General features: G+C 38.2%; 2 protein-coding genes across 2 annotated transcripts in view; both read left to right on the forward strand.

Annotated features, from left to right (window-relative positions):
• LOC144628303 (uncharacterized) overlaps positions 1-27,886 on the forward strand; it is a 60,013-nt gene that overhangs the window by 27,535 nt on the left and 4,592 nt on the right. Inside the window, exons 2-9 of the mRNA XM_078486387.1 lie at positions 5,414-5,807; positions 23,987-24,228; positions 24,883-25,009; positions 25,120-25,205; positions 25,835-25,879; positions 26,144-26,191; positions 27,110-27,264; positions 27,736-27,775. Of these exons, the coding sequence (XP_078342513.1) occupies positions 5,480-5,807; positions 23,987-24,228; positions 24,883-25,009; positions 25,120-25,205; positions 25,835-25,879; positions 26,144-26,191; positions 27,110-27,264; positions 27,736-27,775 (1,071 nt within the window). The 5' untranslated portion in view covers positions 5,414-5,479. The remainder of the gene's footprint in view (positions 1-5,413; positions 5,808-23,986; positions 24,229-24,882; positions 25,010-25,119; positions 25,206-25,834; positions 25,880-26,143; positions 26,192-27,109; positions 27,265-27,735; positions 27,776-27,886) is intronic.
• Positions 9,818-19,356, forward strand: LOC144628679 (uncharacterized). The gene is made up of 5 exons (XM_078486814.1): positions 9,818-10,196; positions 10,922-11,073; positions 11,596-11,635; positions 17,952-18,045; positions 18,773-19,356. The coding sequence occupies exons 1-5, from the start codon at positions 9,963-9,965 to the stop codon at positions 19,354-19,356; spliced, it is 1,104 nt and encodes a 367-aa protein (XP_078342940.1). The 5' UTR covers positions 9,818-9,962.

A 27,886-nucleotide genomic window follows, 5' to 3' on the forward strand; every position in this document is an offset into this window, starting at 1 on the left:
TACATCTTAAAAGGGACATACTTCCATCCATTTTAAGCAGTAACAATTAAATGTTAGGAAGAGCTATGTCACAGAAAGTTTCGATGCAGAACTGAATTACTTTCAAATATTAAGATAATAGTTTACAAAGATAACATGGTTAGATCACCGTGATGAGATATCAAGTAAGGATGATTTATTTCAACAAAAAGCATACACAATAATGATCTAACGTTTACTCGAGATTTAACTTACTTATATCTAAGGACTATAAACAAGAATTTTAGACTTTTGTATGTTTTATTGCTCCAGACTGTTGAAATAGCCGTGTAGCATGAAAGCGATGTCAATAAGCCGACGGAGTATCACAGTTATATCACCCCGTTATAAAGGACCCACTTCCAGCCTACATCAATTAATTAAATGTCCTTCATTTAGAATTTATTGAGGATAAGGTAATAAAACCATAATTCAACTATAGTTGTCTAAGTGAGAAAGATAATTAATGTTAAATAAGTTCTTACAACGATGTCATACTTTAGCAGTTCATCCAGCTAACAATTCTTGTCAGTGACTGAGATAAAATAACATAACTCTGTAATGACCTAAATGAATGAATGAATGAATGAATGAATGAATGAATGAATGAATGAATGAATGAATGAATGAATGAATGAATGAATGAATGAATGAATGAATGAATGAATGACAAAAGTTATGAATGACGAACTTTATTTAGTCACGGTAAAAACATCAGTAAAAAATAATAAACTTATCTATTATATTGTTTTACGTGTTTGCCGTTTGGGTGCCCGTTGGGGAGTAAAGGTCATTGTTTCCCTTCGGCTTTCTTATTCGATTCTTTTGGACCTGAAATGTAAAAGAGGATGAATCCACGTGATGGCGTTTTTCCAAAAAGACCCAAACTGCACATTTCAAGTCTCAAAGTCGCCGTTTCTGCTGGATCTGGAGTGAAAATTATCTTAAATCTACGTGGTGGTATTTCAACACAAGGGCCTAAAATCGCCACTTTCAGTGGCTCATGTAGCACTTTCTTATTCGATTCTTTTGGACCTGGAATGTAAATTAAGATGAATTCACGTGATGGCGTTTTTGCAAAATGACCCAATCTGCACATTGCAAGTCTCAAACTTGCCGGTTTTGCTGGATCTGAAATGAAAATAAGCTTTAATCTACGTGGTGGTATTTCAACACAAGGGCCCAAAATCGTCCATTTTGGTGGCTCATGTAACACTTTCTTATTCGATTCTTTTGGACCAGAAGTGAAGATAAGGCTGCATCTACGTGATGGCATTTTGCAAAAAGACCCAAATTGTACATTGCAAGTCTCAAACTGGCCGGTTTGCTGGATCTGGAGTGAAAATTAGCTTTAATCTACGTGGTGGTATTTCAACACAAGGGCCCAAAATCGTCATTTTCAGTGGCTCACGTAGCACTTTCTTATTCGATTCTTTTGGACCAGGAGTGAAAATAAGGATGAATCCACGTGATGACATTTTTCCAAAAAGACCCAAACGGCACATTTCAAGTCTCAAAGTCGCTGTTTCTGCATGATCTTGAGTGAAAATTAGCTTTAATCTACGTGGTGGTATTTCAACACAATGGCCCAAAATCGTTCATTTTGGTGGCTCATGTAGCACTTTCTTATTCGATTCTTTTGGACCAGGAGTGAAAATAAGGATGAATCCACGTGATGGCATTTTTGCACAGCGACCCAAACTGCACATTGCAAGTCTCAAACGGGCCGGTTTTACTAATCTGGAGTGAAAATAAGCTTTTATCTACGTGGTGGTATTTCAACACAAGGGCCCAAAATCGTCCATTTCAGTGGCTCACGTAGCACTTTTTATTCGATTCTTTTGGACCAGGAGTGAAAATAAGGATGAATCCACGTGATGGCATTTTTCCAAAAAGACCCAAACGGCACATTTCAAGTCTCAAAGTCGCCGTTTCTGCATGACCATGAGTGAAAATTAGCTTTAATCTACGTGGTGGTATTTCAACACAATGGCCCAAAATCGTTCATTTTGGTGGCTCATGTAGCACTTTCTTATTCGATTCTTTTGGACCAGGAGTGAAGATAAGGATGAATCTACGTGATGGCATTTTTGCAAAAAGATCCAAATTGTACATTGCAAGTCTCAAACTGGCCGGTTTGCTGGATCTGAAGAGAAAATTAGCTTTAATCTACGTGGTGGTATTTCAACACAAGGTCCCAAAATCGTCATTTTCAGTGGCTCACGTAGCACTTTCTTATTCGATTCTTTTGGACCAGGAGTGAAAATAAGGATGAATCCACGTGATGGCCTTTTTGCACAAAGACCCAAACTGCACATTGCAAGTCTCAAAACTGGCCGGTTTTGCTGGATCTGGAGTGAAAATTAGCTTTAATCTACGTGGCGGTATTTCAACACAAGGGCCCAAAATTGCCATTTAGTGGCTCATGTAGCACTTTCCTATTCGATTCTTTTGGACCAGGAGTGAAAATAAGGATGAATCCACGTGATGGCATTTTTGCAAAACGACCCAAACTGTACATTGCAAGTCTGAAACTGGCCGGTTTTGCTGGATCTGGAGTGAAAATAGGCTTTAATCTATGTGGTGGTATTTCAACACAAGGGCCCAAAATCGTCCATTTTAGTGGCTCATGTAACACTTTTGTATTCGATTCTTTTGGACCAGAAGTGAAAATAAGGATGAATCCACGTGATGGCATTTTTGCAAAACGACCCAAACTGAACATTTCTAGTCTCAAAATGGCCGGTTTTGCTTGATCTGGAGTGAAAATAGGCTTTAATCTACGTGGTTGTATTTCAACACAAGGGCCCAAAATCGTCACTTTCAGTGGCTCATGTAGCACTTTGCTATTCGATTCTTTTAGACCAGGAGTGAAAATAAGGATGAATCAACGTGATGGCATTTTTGCCAAAAGTCCCAAATTGTACATTGCAAGTCTCAAACTGGCCGGTTTACTGGATCTGAAATGAAAATAAGCTTTAATCTACGTGGTGGTATTTCAACTTAACGGCCCAAAATCGTGATTTTCAGTGGCTCATGTAGCACTTTCTCAGATTCGATTCTTTGGTCCTGAAGTGTAAATTAGGATGAATCCACGTGATAGCGTTTTTTCCAAAAACACCCAAACTGCACATTTCAAGTCTCAAAATCGTCGTTTCGGAGCGATCTAGAGTAAAAATAGGCTTTAATCTACGTGGTGGTATTTCAACACAAGGCCCCAAAATCGTTATTTTCAGTGGCTCATGTAGTAGTAAAGCTTGCAAGAGTTTTAAAATGGCTTATGTAGTTTGGATGGCATTCCGCTCCACAGAACAACTGCGTTTAAGATTTGGGTACTTGCAGGATGTTCTCAAAATTACAGATACTTTAGAAAAAATCACGAGCGGAGAACAGATCTTGCATGTATGGTGCGTTAGTTTGTTCAGTGTTTTGAACATGATAACTGCGTTTTGTTTTGTTCGGCTAACTGAGACCCTGTCTCATCTGCAACATTGGGACAGGATCTGCATTAGCATCATAGCTAGATGTCGTAATTATCCTTAGCTTGCAGCGCGGGTTTGTAGTACAGAAAAAAATAAAATGGCCACTTAAAACAAAATTAATAACGGTTATGCATTTTTCATCTATTAAAGCATAATTCCTGAAATTCTGCTCAGATTCTGCTCGAAAATGCGGAGTTCTGCCGACATAATGTTCGCTGCCCGAAGTAGTGAATCATGCTCGAAATTCTACTGGCAGAATTTATTATTAATATAATTAGTTGTACACTTAATTTCAGTTTCCGTAACATGAGGCAACGTAAGAGTATCGAAACTGTTCCCTTCAAAGGCGGCTAAAACTGTCCCAAGAATACAACTCTTCGGTCGAATTTCCAAATGTTGTTCGAAGGTAATACGAACGTTTCCGATCATTTTCGAACTTTTCCGAAGATAAACGAAGTTTCATAAAGACTTCCAAGGAAGTCTCGAAGATGTTTAAAGTCACTTACGGGACAGAATATCTTGTCAAACCAATTTTACACCAAAACGTGGGGGGACTGAGTCCCCCAAAGTTTACGTTGCCCTCCTCCCCCCCCCCCCGCCCCGCCACCTATACCCTTGGATGGGATGCTACTATCGCAGTTACCTCACAGTGGTACGTCAAGTTGCCTTGATAATTCTACGGTACCCATTAGACATGGTGATCTAATCTCCGGCGCCTATGAGACACCTCCTGTCCGACACAGAGTTTACCTTTATAACCTTAGTTTGAAAGAGGCACTGCAATAGAAAAGTGTCTTGCCCAAGAACCGACAACACAATGTCCCTGGACCGCCAGAGCGGGTATCAAAAATTCTTACCATTACGCTGCCGGGTATACCTACCACCTGTTTCTGTTAATAAGCACCGGCGAAATCATAACCTTTAGTCTTGAAATAAAATCCTTAAACGTTCCAAAAACAAAAAATGGTTTTTAACTTGAGCCTGAATAATGAACTATTTCTTGATGGGGAAAAAATGTTCGGATAATCGTGGAAGAGGCTTGTAAATGGTCGTCCTGGGTGTTTGGAACACGCTCTGGGATCTTCGTGTGGTAAATTATTTCAAAATGAAAAGTTTATGAAGTACTCTGGTAACCAAAGGAAACTGGATAAAAATGGTCGTCGTGGGTGTTGGGAACATCTTCGGGAATATTTGGATAACCATGGGAGACTGCATATAAATGGTCGTCGTAACTGTTCGGATCATCTTCGGAAACCTTCGCGTAGTGATTTGTATGCAAACTTTCAGTTTCGATAACCATGGGAGACCATAGTAAATGATCATTGTACGTGCGGTGGCTGCGCCACGAAATTATATCCGAGTAGTTTACAAAAATAGCGTTTTACACAGGACCCAAAGGAAATAAAACTCAACTTTTCTTCTTACAAAAACTTTTTAAAATTAATGCGCAACCACTATTGTTAAATAGCCGAATGTTAAATGCAGTGCATAGCCCAAGGCATTTCCAAGAGTTATACATTACTTTCATGCTTGCGGCTTTCTCACGAATATGCTAGTCGCAAACGATCGACTCTGCGATATAACTGATAAAATATACTTCTACTCTCTGATAGATTTGGAACAAACGAATTACTCGTGCTCATTTAAATAAAGCTAAGCCAGAAATAGTACAGTTATCGGTAAATAATTCATGGCTTTTTATTTTTTCTTGCGGAAATGAACTTTAATATCGAAAGTTTCGAAAGTGTTAGGAACAAAGAATATTACTCAAGCACAACGAATGAATAATAACAGTGATGTTTCGAACTCTGAGTTGTCGGGCTGTACTTTTGAGCGATAAGACGTCAGGCGAGTGTTTAAACCGACTCAACTGAAAGTCGGGTGCCCTTCTTTCTTGATAACAGCTTTACTAGTTCTGGATTCTAACGATCAGTCCGGAAAGCTCATATATCAACTATCAAGCCTCTTTGTGTTGAGACATGAAGATATCACACGCAAAGGTTTTGATTTCGTTTTTACTTTACATCGACGCAACGTTTCCAGAAACTATCGAAATTACCAGGTTTATACCTGGTGGGAAAAAGAAAAACTGGAAAAAAGTTGAAGATTTGTTTCACATACCTCATTCGGTATGTCATGATAAAAGCAGTGAATATGGAAATTATTGCAAAACATCTTGCAAACAAGATGCGACAGGAAATCAAGGTCCTTACTCGTGCGAATGTTCTGACAACAGCGCTACTACAGTAACTTCTTTGGAAAACAGATGGAGATGCCTGGGAAATCAAGAGGCGCGAACCCAACTTGGTGAGTTGTTTGTTTTATTTGTAGGTACGTGCACAAACACACATCCTCACAAAGTCTCTATTGAACACAAAGCCTTCACGAGGTTGCGCTAGGCTAAACTGTCTTGCTCGTTTGTTTAAATTCCAGTGTCATGTTCCTTCAGCTCACTTTGCATCGTCCTTCTCCTCTCACTCTCGGTAGGGTGAGACCGTAGGTGGATGATATTCGTCTACTGACATGATCATGAACTGATATTGAAAATGAAAGTCTTGGGGAAGTTTTGCGGGAGTTTTGCTTCCGTCAGTAATTACTAAGAAATATCACGCATTAAGCCAAATTTATCTTACTGCGGAAGTTCACATGTTTTGTAACATGCAGCGTACGTATACGTACATGTATCGCCTAATATTGTTAAAATTGCCTCGTATTTGTATTTGACTGACTGAGCCAATATACATGTATATATCCTTCGGAAACTGAAATTAGAAGTTGTGCTAAGTTTAGTCTGACAGTTTCGTACAAATGGTAATATCAAGATCTTTGCCTTTGTCTCTCCAGATCGAGGCTTGGTTGAAAATGGAGTTCGGATTTTACCAGCGATTTTTCTAGCCATGTCAGCGACTTTAAAACTATTTTAAAAACTTATTTGGCTCATATATAGTTACTGTAAGTTTAAACTGATCTTCCGGTTAATGTTGGTCAGACGTTTACTGACTACCTGGGCTTGGACCAATTGGCAATTCAAACAATTTTTTCCTAAGCTTAAGGCGGCAGTACTGTGTTGCTCAAGATCGTCCGATCGACTTGTGAAATATTCCCGAAGGAATGGAATACAACTAAAGCCTTCATTGTATTCAAAACTGGGAAAGATAATGATCCGAAAAATTACTGAGGCCAATATTTGTTTTATCAACTGCGTCATCGAAAGCATACCTATCTCTTGATGACATGCATGATATTTAATAGCCGAACGTCATGAGGTCTTATGAAAATTTATAGAGAAATAATGCGTTTTTAACTGAAAGGTGGAATCTGTGATCTGCAAAAATAACTGATACTGAGAAATGGGCTTTAATGTTAGCTGATAGCCGATATGGGCTGGAATTTTAACTGATAGCTGTACGTGAATTCGTCGAAAATATGATAACTCAGAGATTTAAAACCCCCATCCAGACCCTCATACAAAGTTATACTTAAGCGCGGGAATATAAATGCACACCCACTTAACTAAGTAAAGAATGGGAAGTGTTTCGTGGCCAAATACATTCAGTATACATATCCCCACCTAATGTGCCCGATTACCAATGGGACTATCTCGACTAGAACATCAGTTATTGTTGCCTATCTTCTTTAATTACGATCTGGTCAGGAAACTCATAAATAGCAAGAATATCTATGGACCTCAGGTGCGTGGTACGGACAAAGATGATTCAGGTTTTTATGCAAATTGATCTGAACTTGCATCGTTTCTGTTGGGCGACAGAAATCAAGTCCAGCTTATTGAAATAAACCTTGTCCCTGCGTATTACTTGATATGTTGCGTTTCCATCTTTTCGTTTAAGGTCAATATGATGATTGAACACATGTCATCAGTGTTCAATTGCTACAAATCGATCGTTACCTAGTGACTGTTGTTAGATCTGAATGATAGCTTTCCAGACTAAAGTGGCGACCACCCACAAGTTACCACCGAAAAACCTGCCATAAAAAGTCAAAGTCTAAAACTCAAAGCCTGAAACGAAGATATATTACTTCTTTGGGATTTTACGTAACTGAAAGTGCAAAAAAAAGGTGCGACCTAGATCGTTTTCACCTCCTTAGCAGGCGCAACTGAGATCGAGAGGCATATCTTGTTATGACTTCCATGTTCTCTTAAGCTTCAAGAGAACATTTGCAAATCTGAGTTTTCTTAGGCCGTTTTCTTAGATCAACTGTTTCAGTTAGGTTAGTTGGTTAGTTGGGGTGGGCTTTTCGTGTGCTATTGAAAAAAAAAAAACGTTCCCAGTTGGTTTGGTTAAGTTGGTTAACTTTTCCCACTGGCCTTGAAGCCGGTTGAAAGGGTTGATTTGGTTCGAGTTTCCCAGTAGAACAATGCTTTCAGCCATTTTCGGTTGAAATGGCCAATCAATATTCAACAATATTATTTTTAATCAAAACGGTTCCCCGACACTGACAAAGAGAAAAAAATCTCAACCAACCGCACGGAAAACTTTCGATTGCAACAGAAAATAGCCCTACTGCTATCAATCGTCTCAACCGAAAACGATTAGAAAAGTATTCTATACCTAATAGGTATATTTGACTCGCGAAATTTCTTATTTTTTTTCACTTCTTCTATTGATGTCATCTTTCTTATCAATGGGTATAGGTTGTGATGTGAGTCCGACCTTATTTCTTGATGAAAAGGCAGACCAAGGATTGCGCACGCTGAACACTGTTTGGAGGAGAAAAACAATACTGAATGATCCTCAGGTTTCCTGTAGTATAAATTTCACTACCTCTTGGTACATCGGATGTTTTGGGGAAAAGGTTCCTCTTGGACAACACACCAATAGAACGAAGGAAATATTTTTGCTTAAGTGGATTTCTAATGTTAAGAGGCCCGCCTACTTTGTAAAGGTGAGTATTCTTGAAAATAAGAGCAAGGTTACTTTAATATTTAATTTTGTTTTGTTCTCCTTCGTCTTTAGGTTGTTATTCTTGCTCTTTCATAGAAGTTTACCTTTTGTTCTAGTAATCGAGTGACTGTCACCGTGTGTGTGATGATAAGTAGTTAGACAAGTTACAAGTTTAGTTGTTGCTAATAAAATATGAAAACGTTTATTCGTTCTTGAGAGACCACACAGGTGTTGATAAAAATCTAACTCATTTTTGCGCCTTGGTTCAACTATGGCACAAATTCGGTGTCACAAATTATTTTTTTCTGACGTAAAAAAAAAACTGTGCAATTTTTTGTTCTGAAATCCATTCTTTTATGTACGATGACGTGCCCTCCTTCTTCTTCTTCCTCCATATTCAAATTCACTTTACATACGTGCACAAATATCGAACAACCATTTCGTAATCAGTCATTACTGGTTTACTTGAAGAAAAAATGGTCTTCTCTCCTGGACAATATTATTTTAAATGGTCCCCCCCCCCTTATCTTAAGGTCGGGGACTTTTTTTCGGTTTTCTGATTAAGTAAATAGTAAGTGATTAGCTAAACAGTCTGTTTCAGAGTCAATTTTTGTTTACTTAACTGTGACAGGTTGAAAACCACGAGGCAATTGATATTTTCCAAGGCCGAATCATCAATTTGGGCATCAGCTGCTCAAATCCGCGTATTGCGGAAGGTTGCTTGTTATTCAAACTGGAAGGAAGCATTACCTGTAAGTTTTTTTTTATTATATATACGTAATTGTAAAAAGGAAACCTGATATTAGGCTGGCTTTTTTTCAGTTAGGCTTCTTCGCCACCTCCTGTTATGTAATTAATTCCTCTATCTATATATTCCTGTTTTGTGCGATGAAATAAATAAAGTTGATGAAAAATCGACGATTTTTACACAGAACACCCAACATTAAAACTATGCACAGGAATTAATTTTATTGTTCCGTTGATAGGTCCTGTAGAAATGCCAACTCTTCCTAGCTTTTCCTCGTCCATAACTCCCACGGCTTCCTCCACGGCAACAAAGCCAACAGCATCGTCGTCTGCCACGGTAAGGGTAACGTTAGTCCCAAGAAGGAGCCGGAGTACTTAAGGAGAAAGATTGGCTGAAGGGTTTTAGGTTTATGAACTGACGATTTTCAGAATTTTCTTGCATAGTCAAATATTTTTTTCTTTTGGGTGAGTAGTGAATTTTAAGAGCTCTTATTGGAGCTGAATATTATGAACTTTAATGTTTGACATGGTATTTTTTTTCTGAGGTATTATCTGTTTTGGGAGTTCATATTTATTATCAAAAGTGTCTCTGTTCATTTTTGTCTTAAATCATCTAATAACATGGCATCGACACTGATTATATGGTCTATTATAAAAAGGTAAAATCGATGATCGTCAGAGAGCATCTCATAATAATAAGTGCGCCTTTGACAAGGTATACATCTTATAACCTCGCGATTCAGTTTTTATTCACCTTAAGCCATTCGAAAAGTGTCGGAAAATGTTGATGCCAATGTGTCTGAAGTAGTATATGTTTCAAAAAGTACAACATGTATTCAAGTTCAGAAGTTCACTTCAGGATATGCGCGTGCACCCTCACCACTTTGAAGCGATTGCCTGCATGGGTCCACCGCTAACCCTCTCACTGTTTAACAAAAACACGACAACGACAAACAATAAATCGGTACCTCTAACTTTTACCTGTTTTTCTCAACAGGCATTTTTCAAAACAGATGCTGGATCGGTTTCAGATGGTCCAACCCAGGTACGAGCTAGTAAACCCAACTGATGCAAACCCAGATTTCCTATCTGTATGTAGGGGCGAATTATCATTTCACTTATTTTTCCTAACTTTTTAAGCCCATCTGCACCAGTACCACAATGGCTGCAGTGTAGCAGCTCTCGCAAGCTTGTTATTCTACTGGCATTCTAGTTTAGAAGCTGCTATTGTTTTGGGGACTAGGGGCATTAAGCCTTTCTATTGTTCTCTCGAAGGGTAGCGAGCCATTTCTTTTGTGAGACCTTGCGAGATCAGCTACCAGACCCAAAATGTCAAAATTGATCTTCACCATAACCATCCCCTAAGCTGCCGTTTTTTCTTACTTAGCGTAATCATTCTATGGATTAATATCGGATGACGTATGTTGAAAAATAAGTGAATATTTTTCTAGTCCATTTTAATTTGTGCGAGCAGCACCTCTCTTCGAAACTGCCATAGCATATAGTCGGTTGGTTATACCTGAATCAACAGTAGAATACGAGCTTGAAGGTTCTGCTCGATAAAAATTTCCATGAGCAATAATTCAAATTGCTCAAGCAAGACCCAATGTGAGACAGAAAAAAAAATGGATGTGATTGACGGTCATGTTGTTTAATAATTTTCGACAGTTGTGCATAAAAAACTGCGCTTGCGGTCCAATCAGATCTCGCGCAGGCAATCCCATTTCCAAGGTAACATAACCACGTTAAGTTTATGTTATTTGGTCTCAGGCTTTTACTGAACCCAACTCAGGAGGAAAGCAGAAGGAAGATGACGACAGTTCTTCCTCACCGCTGGGTGTCATAGCAGGAGTGACTGTTTCTATCACACTCGTGCTGTTGCTGATTGGTGCTTTTTTCATCTATCGATGTCACAAATCTAGGTAATCAAAACAATCAAAATAATCAAAACAAATTGAGGTATCCAGAGTTCAATCTTATCGTGCTAAGACAGGAAAAACTGTTGTTGAAGCTTTGAAAATACTTTCTTATGCTTGATCACAAAGTACGCCAAAACTGGAGAAAACAGTTAGAATATATTGTTAAGTTTTCTTCTGTGCAGTCAATAATGAGGTTAGAAGTGCATGTGGTCTTAAGTTTTGAATACACTTAGCAACAAAATTAATACTCAATCACATGATACCAGACTCAATACGAAAACTGTGAGACTAAAATGTGTTTATGTAGATGTCATGTTATTTATTTTATCTATTTGAAATGTTGTTGTCTAAAAATTCACAAACATGAAAATGGTTGTTCACTTAGTGTAGTGTAGTGGCTCAGTTACATCCAGTTGCATGTTTCTTTTAATTGACAATTGTAAAAATTAATATACTAGGCGTTATGTTTTTGGATGCCTTGTATGCTTGGTCCTCTTAGTTGACACGATCTATTATTTTTCACAGAAAAGATGCTCATACAAATACCGCTGGTCAAACTAACAAGGTACATTACATTAATGACAATTTAAACAAAAACAAGAAGCTTGAGAGGCTTGAGAAGCTTAAAATCGGGCGCTTAATAATTAGCTATCTGTTTTGACTTGAAAGGCAGGGTACAGTACAGTAACAATCACTGGAAAAACAGTCACTTAAACCTATTCAGGCCGGGGGAGGGGGGGGGGGCTTTTGAGGCCCGCGCTGACTTTGGACGCTTATAACTTTTTCAAGATTCAACCAAACGCTGCCAAACTTTGCGCGTTTATCTAAAATTTATCTCGCAATAATTTGGTAGGATTAGTTATTGTGCCAGTAACTTGAAATCACCATGGCAACGTCATTTTGACAGGCTTGTTTTCCCAAATTTGAATTTTTCGTGTTTCTATTTAATAATGAAAATCTGGACTGTTTTCAAGATTGCATTATTACTTAATGACATAATGGTCTCAATTTATAAAAATATATTTCGCACAATACAAATTAACGATTGAACTAGACGTCTAGAAAATATAAATTTGTAACACTTAATAAAGTGCAGCCTTTTCGCAATACTTAATAAAGGCGGGTTTTTTACCTGAAGACCAATTTTTCCAACGCTTTAGGTGGCTGACGCATTTCAGTATTTTCCAGCCCTTACACTTTAATCTCTCTCCTCCGCCCCCCGTGTTTTTTCGCCTTCCCCTCGAAAAAGGCCTCTGCGGAGGAGAGAGCACTTTAATGGAACAGTATACAACTCCTAATCAGGTAACTACTATTGTCAAGAAAATGATCACAACTTATTGACCAATGATTAGGTATTTGTTTCATACCATTACTGTAATAGCAACTGGTGAAGAATAGTAGTACTGACCCAAAGTATAAGGGCTGGAAAACACTGAAAACCATTTCAGCCGCGTTTCAAGGAATCCAGAAAAGCTTTACTTATCCCATATATATTTGTTTTGCAGTATTTTGTTAATTTTTGGACGATTTTGGGGGATGTCTGGGAGGCGATAGTTTTTCTCAAAGGATTAGTAAAATTTAGACAAATAAGAAATATTGGAGATTTTATGTGATTTTAAAATTTGAATTTGAAGTTAAAAATTGGTGGACGGACACCAAACAGTCTCCTGACAACCCGGAGTGCTCTTGCGAGGGGGTCAACTGTTTGGAGGTGTTTCCATTTTTTTCTTCAATCCCTTCTTTAAATCTCTTAAAGTTCCATTCAAATTCAGGTAGAACCCCACCTTAAGTTTTGTTCTTGTGAGAAAACAACAGAAGTCAAAGGTTGCGTGATATAACCAAGCATGGATTTTAACTCTCCCTCCCTTTCCATCTCCTTAGCCTTTCCCCCCACCTGTCCCTCCCTTTCTACTCTCATTCAATTTAATGTTTGTTTAAATTTCCTAACCAATTCAGTATCGTACTAATCTGTGCCAAGCAATCAGATAATAACAGAAATTTGCCTTAATTTTGATTTCCCATACCAAGACCTTAGAGTATAAACCGCTAATAAAACAAAACACACTTGATAATAATTCTCTGAGGTTATACACCTTGCAGTATTAACGTACTAACGAACTTGATAACAAACCCCATGTCGTACTAAGGATTTTTACTGATCAACATAGAAAATAAGTTCACAATGGTTTGTTCCCAAAACGTTTTTTACTGTACAGAGGGTCTGTATATTGACCTGTAACTTGTATACCGTATTGAAAAATTCAGAACGAACCGACTTCTGCCCGCTACCATGATATCATGTTGAAAAATTAGCTCGTTCGAAACCGTAGCAAAATCGTTAGAGACAGACAAGATACAGCCGTTTACTGGCAGTCTTTGAAAATCCTGAATTTCTTCAAAATGAGCCAAAATAAAGTTTTAAAATTTCCTTTATCAATATGGTTCTTATCTTTTTATTCAATTCTATGAACTGCTTTTATGCAGTACTGTCCACAAAGATTTCAATTTCCTCAAAGTTTCGGGACAAATGGATACAAAATATTTCGTGCAGAATGTAATTTGATTAAGCGAATGTTTTCACGTCTATAAATACTTTAAGCAGTGAATGAAAAACCGTTTTGTTTTCATCGATGAGAACCACTTTCAAATAGTTAATGCATAAAAAATAACAATCAGACCAGAATACAATAATTATTAATGTAAGGTCTCGCTATTATGTCTCGGCAGAGATACTTCTTTTTTGCAAGTTCAAATGTATGCAAATTGCGTGTGAAATGTAATTCGATTCCATTGTCTTGTTTACAAACTCTTTCTTAAGAAAGTTTTATTTTCGTGAATAAAACCCATTGGCCTGTTTTGTTTTCCTGATCATGTTTGTCTGTGATTTTTACAAAACATGTGGTCTTTTTTTTTCGGAACTTTAAGTTGTACAAAAATTCCTATTTTGAACACAGATGTCACTTCCGGAATTTCTCATCTAAAATTCAATTGGTATTTAATTATAATTATTCGAAGTTTTCATTTTCAAGTCATCTTTTCATTCGATAGCTTTACTGATCTCGTAAAAAATTCCATTCAAGTTCACACCAATACTGTACATTGCCAATGTTTTTCACTAGTCAAATCTAAAATATATCCAAACCATGTTATGCAAACATTCTACTCTTTGTGACAGGCGACTTTGACGCCCAACTGTGCGGAAATGAAAATCGACATACTTCTTGCTAAATATATAAAAAATAGTTTTAAAGTGGAGTCCGCCTTAAAAAAATGTACCGCCAGATCACACTGCTATTTGTAGAAACCAGCAAAGCGTCTAGTTTCAAAGTTTCCCACAAAAACATTGCGTGACATAAATGACGTTACCCCTTTTATTTACAAAAATAGCTTCAACTTGTCAAAGCAACTACAGTTTCACAATGGTGATTATTAGTACTTTACCCCTTAAGCTTTTTTCTCTGTCCTCCCGCGGAAGCAAAGAAGAGAACCAGATTGCAGATTAGCCCAAAAGTCGACCCAGTGTTCCTACAACGATTTACTGTCAAAACTGAAATGAAACCGATTGGCCCAGGCTATCCCCGTCATTTTTAGCCGACAGGAGACTATCGTCTAGGACGACCAAAGGGTAAACTATAAATCGGCCACGCCCGATTAAAAAGCTGATTCTCAAAAAATCTGCCACAAAAGGAAATTGACAAAAACAATATGAAAACCATATATCGAAAGTTTCTTATTCTAAAATTTTATCATACGTCTTAATTCAGAGCTACAAAGAAGTTCCTCCTTTTGAGTTATTGATACTGTTCTTACAGTACCTCTTTCCACTAGCGAAATTTTACAAAATTCCTTCGCGGCGAAAAGGTAGCGCGAATCCAGAACAGACTCCAATCGAGAGTGGGTTAATTCTAGATTACTATTAATTAACTATTACAACATTCATTTTTAAAATAGTTTACCAAGCCGACTAAGCTAACTAAACGTCGAGTGTATCTTTCAGTAAACAAAACATGCCGTTATGACGCCGGAAATCCAGCTCACGCATACTATACCCCGTGACTCACGCAAACCTCCGACTTACGTGCTACTACAGTCATTCCTTTCTAAACATTTTTTTTTGACCACCACCGTACCTTTCTACCCAAAAAACTCATGAAACCGCCCGGTTTTAACCTGTTTTAACCTTTCAAAAATTAGAGCGTTCGAAACTAAATAAGATCCGTAATCACAAACAACATACAGCCGTTTACCAGCACTCTTTAAAACTCCTGAAACCCTTCAAAATCAGGCAAAATAAATCTTTGAAATAACCTTTATCAATGTTTCTTATTTTTTATTCAGTTCTATAAAATGCCTTTCATACACTACTGTCAAACAAAAATTTCAATTTCCTCAAAGTTTCAAGACAAAAGAATAACAAATATTTCGTGCACAATGTAATTTGATTAAGCCAATATTATCACGTCTAAAAATACTTCAAGCAATTCAGTGAAAACCCGTTTTTTTTTTCGTATCAACGAAAACCACTTTCGAATAATCAATACATGAAAATAACAATAAGATCAAAAGGAAGAAAGGAACCTTTCTAATTATTTGAAGACTTTCAAAGCCGTGATATTATGCATCCAATCCGCGATAAAATTTAATTACAACAAAATCCAAGTTCTCATTTTGAAGTCCATTTTTTTCAGTTGATACCTTTATCCAACTTGTGAAAAATTCCATTCAAGTTCCTATTAATACTGTACATTCCCAATGTTTTGCTCAGGTCTTCAGAAGCGTCTTACTAACCAAATCTAAAATAATTCCAAAACATGCTGTACAAACATTCTACTCTTTGTGACAAACGACTTGACGACCAATTGTTCAGAAATGAAAATCGACACAGTTCTTGCTAAATAAAAAAAAAGTTTTACGGCGGAGTCAGGCTCAAAAAATATACCGCAAGATCACACCCCCATTCATAGTCAGAAACCAGCAAACCATCTAGTTTGCTAAAAAAAACACTGCGTGACATCAATGACGTTACCTTTTTCATTTACAAAAATAACTTTAACTTGTCAAAGTAAGTGCAATTTCACAATGGTGAATATCAGTACAGTATGGGGCCCAGTTCTCGGCCGGGTCCAGTTCTCGGCCACTTTGTGTTTAACGCGTTTTTTCACACTCCAGTTGAATTAAAAGAAAAAGGTATTTCCTTCAAACGATAGACTGATTCATGTGCTTTAAGTATCTTGAGTTTGATCGTTCAATTCGATATAGAAAGCTCACACGTCGAGTTTACGCGGAGGTAGGTGAATTTGCATTCCCGAAAAATTTGTTTGTTTACGGCTCCTTAAAATTCATGGATGTGGTTAAATTCGTATTTTATCCCAAAGCCCCCACCATACGAGCTAATTTTTGGCATGTGAAACGTAGAATAATTCAGCTTTCTGCTTTAGTTAACTTTTCGTTGAACCGTTGTATTTTTTGGTCTTAATTTACTTCGAAATTTTTTCTTGCGACGTTTGCGTATTTGCCAGTTCTCGGCCACCCTGCTCGCTATCACAGCTTAGCGCTTGGTTTTTAATATAATTTCATCTGCTGCTGCCAGAATGAAAGAAATAAATGTTTTAAAAATAAAGTTCAATCTTATCTCTAAGTTTTGAGCTGACTCTTGTCTTGTCTATTATTTCTACAACACCTAAATCTTTCAAGACCTTTTCACTGCAAAATAAACCATCTAAATGCACGGGTCACACAATGCGGTTTTGCCAGAACCTGCACATAGGCAACTAGGCGCGTTAAAATCCTTCTTTTCTAAAGTAAAACAAAGCCTCATAAAAATAATTTGGGATCGATATAACATAAATAGGTTTACAGAGTGATTTTATGACTGTGAAAATTAATTGAGCATTTTTTTTACAGATAATTACGCACAAGCTTTTTAGTGGCCGAGAACTGGGCCAAGGTGGCCGAGAACTGGGCCCACAAATGGAGCTTTTATTTTTATTATTGCTCGGGCAAATTAATTTTTGACCGGTCGATAGCTTTACACCAAAAAGCTGAATAATGTAGCTAGCTCTGGGAGAAATTTCAAGTTCCTGCGGTTCTTCTGAGGTAAGAAATACAAGTTTACGTCAAAAGTGGCCGAGAACTGGGCCCCATACTGTACTTTGCCCCGTAAGCTTTTTTCTCTGTCCTTCCGCCGAAGCAAAAAAACACAACCTGATTACACATTAACCCAAAAGTCGACCAAGTGTGCCTGCAACGATTTCCTGTCAAAACTAAAATGAAAACCATTGCGGTATGCGTCACCCGTAGCGGTTTTGTAGCAACCCCAAGCTATCCCCGTCTTTTTGGCCGACAGGAGACTATGCTCTAGGACGACCAAAGGGTAAACTATAAATCGGCCACGCCCGATTAATTATTCATACGTACTTAGAAGGGGATATTTATTGCTTCGATTCATAGAAGCTCTTTAGGCCAGTTAAACATGCTGTTATTATGTTTTGGGTATGCCACATATATTGTATGCTGAGCTTTCGACTGAAATTTCCAATAATGAAACTATATAAGTAAGGAAATCATTTTAAACCTTATGTTAAATTCAGAATTCACTTTCTGCCACCTTTCTGCCAATTTTTAAACCTCTTTTTAACAAAACATGTTTAGTTTATTTGAAGGTGATTTGGCGGACACCGGCAGCCTTGACGTTTTGCCACCTTTCTGTATTACAGAAATAAGGGTTCTTTGCGGGATAGATCAACCTTCTTTCCAATAAAAAATGGTAAAATTGCGGTCCTCGAAAGGAAACTAAAATGTGTTCTCTCTGTTTCAAGTAAGAAACAAGGTTTCCATAATGTTTGAGCAGTGCACAAATCTCTTACACTTTACATTCCTAGAGCACAGTGGCGACGAACCCGAAGACCAACTTGGCGTTTCGTCTGGAAAAACAGAAGGGATTCGTCACAAACAACGACAAGGAACAATTTTCATGTAGGCATACATTGCATATAAATTAGTTTAAATTTAGTGGTTCTCAACACTGCATGTTTCAGGATAAATTGTGCTTCTGTCAAACCGCTTACCAGTCTTGAAGAGTTCTTTGGTTACGCTTTACAGGCATGGCTTTCATGGCTTCCCGTATCATCCAGCTCGGAGAGTAAAATTACAAATGCAATTTACTATATCATCAAGTTTTTCTTGAAAACCATAAGCCACTGATACCATTCTCTTCACCTGCTTAGCCCGGGTGGGGGGGGGGGGAACTCCCATTTGAAAGGGGCGGGATGCTTGTCGGAAATTTTGAAAAGAACCCCTAAAAGAGACCAATCTGGGTGTGGCTCAAGCTTTTCTTGACCCCTAAAAGATACCCAAAAACTAAGAATAGAATTTATATTTGTATATTTCTTCGTGTGCAGCCCTTAACAAGACCGTTATGGCTAAAAATATTGGCGTTTTTCTCGGAACACCCTAAGCGAGACCAAAATCCGAAATTTCCACCGCTAAGCGAGACGAGGAGCATCACCGCTCCTTTCATATGCGTGTCCCCCCGGGCTGCCTAGTCACTTCACGCTACAGGAATCCGAATTGAGAGCGAAATTGTTTGCAAGGAAAAAGCTCCCTATTCATGATCTTTTTCTTCCATGATTTACATGTTTTGTAGTGCGCGAAAACTTTTATGGGTTGACTCAAAGATATATGTATTGTTTATGTTTTTCAGCAATATATACTTCAGACCTTGATGTACCTCATAACCAGAAGAAAAACTCTCAGTCAGACGGATTATACGCTGCACTAAATATTCCGGAAGGACACAATATTTATGGGCCTCGAAATGGTCAAGAAGAAATTTACCAAAATTATGGCTCCAGTAGTACAGACCAACCTGTGTACAATGTCCTGGAAGACTTAACAGGAAGGGACTCAATAATCAACAATGGCCCCAATGAACAAGAACCAGTGTACAACGTTTTGGAGGAACCTTATGCAGAAGGCTCAGAGGGACCAGCATGGTATGGCTCTGTGCCTGTGGAAGGTCTAGTGTACAACACTTTGGAGGAACCTGATTCACCAAGTACAAATGAGCCAGTTTATAATGTTCTCGAGGCGCCCGACCATGGTGGTGCAGGAGAGGCTGACAATTATGGTCCATCGGGTGTCCAAGACCCAGTGTATAACGTCCTGGAGGGTCCTGATCGTGATGAATCAACCGGAGATGGGTTGTATTCAAACAGCTTGGAGAATCAAGACCCTGGAAATTGTAACATCCCAGTGTACGCAGTGGTCAATAAGAAAAAGAAGTAAAAGGCAAAGTACATCTTAAAAGGAACATGCTTCCATCCATATTAAGCAGTATCTATAAATCTGGGAAGAGCTATATGTCACAAATGTACCGAATTACCTATAAATCAAAGGAAACCAAGCATAAGATACTAGTTCACTAATACCTCCTTCACACCAAACCTAAAACGCATTAGTATATACCACACAAGTGAATAGTGCTTTTCGAGCGTGCTGATTGGTTAACTCGGAGGTGATTAGCAAATTCACCTCCGAGCAGCTAAAGAGAAACAAACTGCCTTCACGCGTCGCTTTGTTTACCGAAAGTGATGTTTTGGTCTGCTAGTTATTCAACTTGCGTGGTATACTAAAACGTAACAATTATTCACCTCAGTGTCGGTGAATGTGGTGGATATTTACTTCGCCGCTCGGTAAATATCCACCACTATTCACTTCCATTTCGGTGAATAATTATTAATTAAAAACTGTTTCATTGAGTTTGCTTATTGATGTTTGTCAACTTTAAAATTTAGCACAATGAAAACAAAAGTTAGATCTATGAAAAGATCAGTCTCTCAGTTTTCTCTCAAACCTGGAATCATGACCTTCAAACTACCACTTCAGCGCAACTTTTTTCAAGATATTTGGACTGGGAGCCCAAGCAAGAACAATCAACTTTACAGCTGAATCGAAAAGGATGCCGGCAGATTTTATCACCTCTGTCAATGCAAACGCCTGCGGCGTGATTCTTGTCTCAAAACTACTTTTGAATTCTCCTTTCTTCTTGACAAGTCTCGGTTACAAATGAAATTTTATCAAATCATCTCATGCTGCATGTCCAGCACTAACAAGTCTCAGTCGGTAGTGGACTGATCGAGTCGTTTTCATGTTTTTGCGTCATCATTACCCGCAAAATACTTGTGGGCGTTCAGGGATGAAACGTCATCATTACCCAACGATTCCATGCGGTTTTGCTCAAGCAAATCGAGATTGTATTAATTTTGGTATATGAACTGAATATTCTGACTGTAAGTACTCTTTATATACACGCGCGCGCGCAACCTTCAATGATTGCCTCCTCGGGCTTTCACCTTCCTGGCAAAAGCCCTGCGGGGACAACACCACGTTTTACACAGGTCACGAAAAAAATATAATTCAACTTTTCTTCTTAGAAAAAACTTAAATGTATAAATATTATGATTGAAAATTAAAAGTTGTTAACTATTGTTAAATTCCTGAATGCTAATTGCTGTGCATAGCCTAAGGCATGTCCAAGAGTTATATATCATGCTTGCGGCTTTCTGTAGAATGAACTTTACATCGCAAACAACTCTCCGAAGAGCGATATTACTAATAAAATATCCTTGTACTCTCTGAGAAATTTGGAAGAAACGAATTACTCGAGCTCATTTAAATAAAGCTAAGCCAGAAATAGTTATCGGTAAATAAATCATGCCTTGTTATTTATCTCGCGGAAATGAATTTTAATATTGAAAGTTTCGAAAGTATTAGGAACAAAGAATATTACTCAAGCACAACGAATGAAAAATAATAGAAATGTTTCGAACTCTGAGTTGTCGGCTGTATGTTTGAGCGATAAGACGTCAGGCGAGAGTTTAAACCGACTCAACTGAAAGCCGGGTGCCCTCCTTCCTTGATAACAACTTTACCAGTTCTGGACACTAACGGCCAGCCCGGAAAGCTCATATATCAACTATCAAGCCTCTTTGTGTTGAGACATGAAGATATCACACGCAAAGGTTTTGATTACGTTTTTACTTTGCATCGACGCAACGTTCCCAGAAAGTATTAAAATTACCAGGTTTATACCAGACAGGGATCCTGAAAACTGGGAAGACGTTGTAGATTCGTTTGACATACCTCATTCGGTATGTCATGATGAAAACAGAGGATATGGAAATTACTGCAATACATCATCTTGCGAGATTCAACAAGAAGTGGCAGGAAGTCAAGGTCCTTACTCGTGCGCCTGTCCTGACAAACGCGCTACAGTAACATTTTTGAACAACAAATGGACATGCCTGGGAAATAAAGAGGCGCGAACCCAACTTGGTGAGTTTTTTTGTTTTATTTATAGGTTGATGCACAAACACACATCCTCATAGTACTAGTGCCTCTGTGGAACACAAGGCCTTCACGAGACTGCGCCAGGCCAAACTGTCTCGCGTTTATTTAACTTCCAATGTCATGTTCCTTTAGCTTACTTAAAGCATCGTCCTTCTCCTCTCACTCTTGGTAGAGAAAGAGCGTAGATAGATGATATTCGTCTACTGACATGATCATGAAATGATACTGATAATTAAAGTCTTGGGGACGTTTTGCTTCAGTAATTACTAGGAAACTTTTATTACGTTTTAAGCGAAATTTAGCTAAATTTATCGTACCGCTGCGAAAGTTCATATGCTTTGTTATACGCAGCTGTATGTATCGCCAGATATTGTTAAATTTGCCATGTATTGAAACTTCATTTATTTAGTATTTATTAAGTCATCACTTCTAAGTGTGACTAAAAGCCAATATATTTCCTTCGGTATGTTGGAAACCCCGGAAACTGAAATTAGAAGTCAGTGCTAAGATTAGTCTGACAGTTTCGTACGTGGTGAGATTGCTTTTTCCTCAGTCACACAGCAAGATAAAATTCGGGTTTAACCAGCGATCTTAGCGTCTTTAAATACTATTTTGAAAACATTAAGCTCGTAGTTACTGTTAGTACACTGATCTTTCTGATAATGTCGGCCAGCATTTTACTGACCACGTCTTGGACAAATTCAAGGTTCAAACAAATTTTCTTAAGTTTAAGGTGGCAGCACTGTGTTTCGTAAGATCAACTTGTAAAATATTTCCGAAGGAATGAAAGACAGCTAATTAAAGCCTTCATTATATTCAAAACTGGGAAGGGTAATGATCCGAATAATTACAGTAGGCGGCAATATCTGTTTTATCAAATGCGTCATTGATATCATACTATTTTGCCAACGGTATGAAAACATACACTGCATGGGGTCAATAACAAACTTAATATTTGGCCATTGTTCTATTAGTATGTCGTTCAAGAGGAACCATTTCCCCATCGCATCCAATGTACCAGGGGGGAACACAAGGCCTTCACGAGACTGCGCCAGGCCAAACTGGGGGGGGGGGGGGCTGCAGCCCCCCCCTCCAGCGCCGAAATTTTTCGGGCAAAATGCTTGGAATTCGGGCAACAAGCCTAGAGAAAAAATAAAAATAAGCCGACAAATCTCAACATGACGTTCAAAACGAATTACATCAACAGAAGAAAGTATAACTTTGTGGTTCAAAAGTCTAACTGATTTCTCATGTATGTTTTCGTTTCCTCTCATAAATTGCTATAATCCCGTTCGATTTTTCTTGCAAATTTTGTGTTACTACACAGTTTGATTCAGTAACAATCATTTTGAAGTAAGAAGGAAATTGGCGAGGGTGACCAGGAGTTGGGATTCTCCATGGCTTGACCGTTTGCGCGCGGTGAATCCAGCCTAAGACCTTGAAACAAAGCTGTTACAGATGTGATGAAGCTAGTGCTTTGACTCAAATTGTACGTCGTAAGGGCTAGCTTAAAATTTTAAATGAAATGTTTTAACCCATTTACCTGACACGCTTTTACATATCTTTCAAGTGAGGGAATGTAAATTGGCTGCCCGAAAATACGTTAATTTTTGCTGAACGCAGGAGTGGATAAATAATGTCAGGAGCCTGTAATGTATATTTCCGGAGAAAAAAGATACAGTGCATTGACATCTTCGAGCAACAATCGAAATTAATAAAAAAAAACTATCGTTTCCTTAAAGCAAGCAGGCAAGTTGAAGTTTGTACACAACTATTTCAATGCACGTTTCGTTGTCCATTTTAAGTGCTTTTTTATTCGGCTTTCAATGCATGTGATTTTTGTTTTCGGGCAATTAGGTCTCCGCCCCCCTGGTCCGAAGGTGCCCGTACGCCTATGGGCGTCGTCCAACTGTACAACATCGGTCAAACACTTTCATACAGATTTCGATAATTTCTCGAATAATTCACTGTCTTCTTCTGTCTTCTTCAAGCTTGTTTAGCCCAATTAAATGTTTCGAAAGGTGAACGATGCTTGGCGTATTATTTCTCACTGTAGATTTGTAATTAAGCTGAACTTTTTTGCTTTGTTGTTGCCCCGCGAGTTTGAAAAACTTTGCCGACAACTCTGATTTGGACTATGAACTCTGATCACGCGCGCGAGTCACATCACCCCGTGACGTCATCTGTGCGTCTGTACTCTAATAGATGACAGGCATCAACCAATCATAATGTGCGCAATAGCTCGGTTATTTTATAAAGTAAAATATTCCTGTCTGTCTGAAGCCAAGGGCGTCCATTTAAACCAATTGAAATCTCTCTGGTTATTATATTTTAGGGCCAAGGTAAACTCTGGGCATTTAGTGATTTTCTTTCTTCTTGTTTAATTATAAGCTGTAAATAAATTAAACTTGTAACAGCAACAGAATGTTTCTTCACAGATGATATTACAGCAAAACAACAAACTAAGACGATTAAGAAGTATAATAGACCAAGATTTCCTTCCAACTGAGCTAAACTAAACGTTTTCTTTTTATATACGCATTTGATTATTCCCTTCAATGAATAGGCTGCCAGATGAATACGTTATTTGATAAAGAAGACAAGGAAGACAAACTACGCACGCTTAAAACCATGAAAAGAAGGAAAACAAAACTAAAAAATCGTGAGGGTAACTGCAACGTTAACGCCAGCTCTTCCTGGTACATTGGATGCGATGGGGAAATGGTTCCTCTTGAACGACATACTAATAGAACAATGGAAATTTTTCGTCTTCAACGGGATTCAGTCGAAAAAGCCTATAAAGTAAAGGTGAGAATTGTTTTAGAATGAGGATTTTATGCATGCATTTTATTCAAACAAGGAGTCGTGTTATGATTAAAACTGTGTGGGCGCCACTGATATCTAATAACTTCAGTTTCAAATTAGGTTTTGGGCCGGCGGCTCAGGAGAATCGTAAAAGACCTAACACTTTTGGATTGCTCTCCCTTCATCAGCGGATTTTTTCCATTGATGAAGGAACAGCAGTCCCTCAGTCAGCGCCCGAAAAAAACTACTTTGAAACTGAAGTCATGAACAAGATAACACTGGAGTAAAATATAACTGCCTTACTGAGAGATTTATCACTCAACTGATTTCGATCAGGCGATTCAGGCCGTCAAATCGTGCGCATGAGCAGAATTTGAATAAGAAAAAGACTCTATGAAAAGGCTTTTTGGCGTTTGGTTGCAAGTTACACAACAAAATGTCTCCTGCACGTACAGAACCTTCTTACAGGTTTGTGCATTTGTGCGCATGCATATGTGTCAGTTTCGAAATTATTCTGCGTATTTGGGTGTTTTTTATCGAATCTGAGTTAACAGTCAAACGACACCTTTTTCTGATTAAAACAGTGATTTTGTGATTTTAACTTTAGTCGATCTACGTTCTTTGTTACAAGAAATATATTTCCTTCTACTGTAACAGGTCGTTCAGCCAACTGACATTTTCCTAGGACGAGTTATCAATCTAGGTATCAGCTGCTTCATGAGCAAGCCTCCAACCTCTATCAAGGAAGTTTGTCTGCTATTCAAACTTGAAGGAAACTTTACTTGTGAGTTGATGTGTTGTACGTTATTGCATTGTTAAACAGCTTTAACTTTAGCTACAGTTTACTTAGAATGGAAAACTTCTCCAGAACTAATAACTTGTTTTAATTGTCAGGTCCTGTAGAAAGATCAACTGGTCCCATCTTTTCTACAGCGTTAAATCCTACAACGTCCTCTTTGGAAGTAAAGTCAAAGTCTACGGTAAGTCCAGCATTAACTTAACACCTATTTCTAACTAGGGACTGGGGTGTCCAGGTGGTTGTGTGAATCGAGAAGGGGTTGTTTTACTCTGGTTACGGGGGTGGTAACATGGTGGGGGAGGGGGAGCAGCAATACTCCTAGTCATTTCCTGCTTTAGATTTCGGAGTTAAGGTCATTCCTCTGAAATAGAACCTGTACTGAGTTTTTTGTCAAAATTTGCCTATTGGTTATTTATCTAATAGATCGTTTTCACTGTCACGCAACAAAAATACAAATTGAATCAAGTCAAGACGATAAGCTACCTTGTGTTTTAATATGTTTGTATCAGTTGTCAATTCCTATTTCGGCCTCTTAACTGTCATTAGGTTGTTGGAAACAACGCCAATCTGACCAAACTACGTGTATTAAATTCTTGGTGGCCGCTTAATAGAGGTAAAAACAATAGACGAATCCTCATCGGGACGGCCGAAAGGTGGCCGCGGTCGCTTTTTAAAGGTGGCCGCTAAATAAGGGTTTTATTTACAGCATTATACTGGCAATACTATAAGAAGTTCGACTGCATTTCAAAGTACAACACTTAAGACATAAAAACTATAACTCTATGGACTCATTTAACTTTTTCTTTACAGACACTTTTAAGGACAGCTACTAGGTTATCAATTAGCCCAACACAGGTACGAGCTTTAAGTCTAACTGAGAACATAATCATTTAATTCGCTTACAAGTACCTAGACGACAAAGTGTTGGCATGGTTTGTTCTTAAAATTCCTCTCGGGTAATAGACTTTTTAATGAAAATAATTCAAGGAGTGGTAAAGTATATGACCAGTTTTTAAGGTTGTATATACGGTATGTTGTCTAAAAGTACAAGAAATAAACTCCTGAAAATAAAACAGCGAACAAAAAGACAAACTATAAATCGATCGTTTTTCTTCACAGGCGTATTCACAGAAAGCCACTGTATCGGCAACAGTTAGTCCAACTCAGGTACGTGCTTCAAAGCTTATACATATATTTGAGTATTCAGTGACGTGACTTGCTGCTGCGGGGCAAAACACAAGCTCGGTTTCTTTCGTTCCTTGCCCAGAGTAGTCGCTCGCTCGCTCGTCGAGTAGTCCTCGTTGCTAATCGCCGCTCTTGCTTGTGACCTAAATTGAGCATGGTCGCATGTTATACCGAGAATAGAACTCATTTTTAATACCAGGCACTGTACGACTGTGCCACGGAAAAATGTGCAATTTACTTATTAATGCTGATACCACTTTTATAAAATGAAACCTTTAGGTTCTCCGCTCGGGGGAATAGGTAGAGGAGAGGATCAAGGGTAGAATCCCCTTGCTTAATTTCCCCACCCAGGCTCTCAAGACATTCTCTAGCGGAGAGCACCTGCATGCTCACATGCAGACTAATGGAATTTTGACAAGCATATTTCGCCTAGTATCAAAGTGTTTAGTTTCTAAAGAAGTACGTTGTTGTGCTGCGTCGGAGGGCAAGTGAAACGCTTAGTTGATTACCATCCGCCGTAGCGAATTTGGAAAGGCTAACGTTTCAAGCGTTGGCCCGGGTATAGCTATGTCGGACTGGCTATCACCACGCACCCAGCTTCTCTGTGCACCACGCTGCAGACGTTTCCAACTAAGCTGTGTGTAGCCATGAAACAAAATGAAACCAAGTCTTCAATTTTTACAAACGTGTAAAGTAAATGCTTGTTAAGTGAGTAAATGCCCGGGTATAATGTGGACAAATATCAAAGAAATTATTAAAACCATTGGAAAATAAGCAACTTCAAGTTGCTTAGCTAAGTTTCGTTTGTACAGGCAGCGCCGTTTCTCAAAAACTGTTCTTTTCCGGCTTTTGATCGCATTAGTTTAGTCATGGAAGTTCACGATGTTGTCTTTTTCTTAGGCCATCACTCAACCCAGCTCAGGAAGAAAACAGAAAAATGAAGACCGCAGCTCGTCTTCTCCGTTGGGTATCATAGCAGGCGTGACTGTTTCTATCACACTCGTACTGCTGGTTGTTGTTGCTGCTATTTTTATCTATCGACGTCGAAAATCTAGGTAACTATGCATTTTGTACATTTTCCATTAACAGTATATTGTATAAATCCATGTATATTACCATGCAAGAGTCTTTAAACAATCCTAAAATGAAATAAAAATTAAATAGGGAAGGAATAAGTTTTCAAGTGATGTGCAGATTAAAAACGTTTAAGCAGAGTTGCTTTCTCATAATATATCTCTCGAAACGGGTTTTTAAGCCACTTATTTGCTCCCCGGATACAAGCTTTCCCAGTTATAAGTTCACGGAAAAGCCTTTATGAAGTTCTATAAGCCCACACTGAAGTCCAGGGCTTATAACTGGATTCTACCGTATGCTATGTATTTGGTGCATATCCACGTACATTGAGATTTCGATCAGTTTATCCTTGACTGGAGTTCTTATGTAAGAATATTCCAGTTTTGTAGAACGATTTTTAATTTTCTTTTTACAAAGTACTAATAACTACATGGATCCATTATTGTTCACAGAAAAGATGCTCATAAAAGTACCTCTGAACACACCGACAAGGTAATAAATTATATTTTAAGTGAATACAATTTTATCACGTGGCCAACATCGATGAAAATTTATTGGAACAAAAAGAAGTGTTTACATAAGAAAAGACTTCAAATCCCACAG

Source organism: Oculina patagonica, chromosome 10 (assembly GCF_052425735.1).
Source record: "Oculina patagonica isolate OP01 chromosome 10, crgOcupat, whole genome shotgun sequence".
Lineage (NCBI taxonomy): Eukaryota > Metazoa > Cnidaria > Anthozoa > Scleractinia > Oculinidae > Oculina > Oculina patagonica.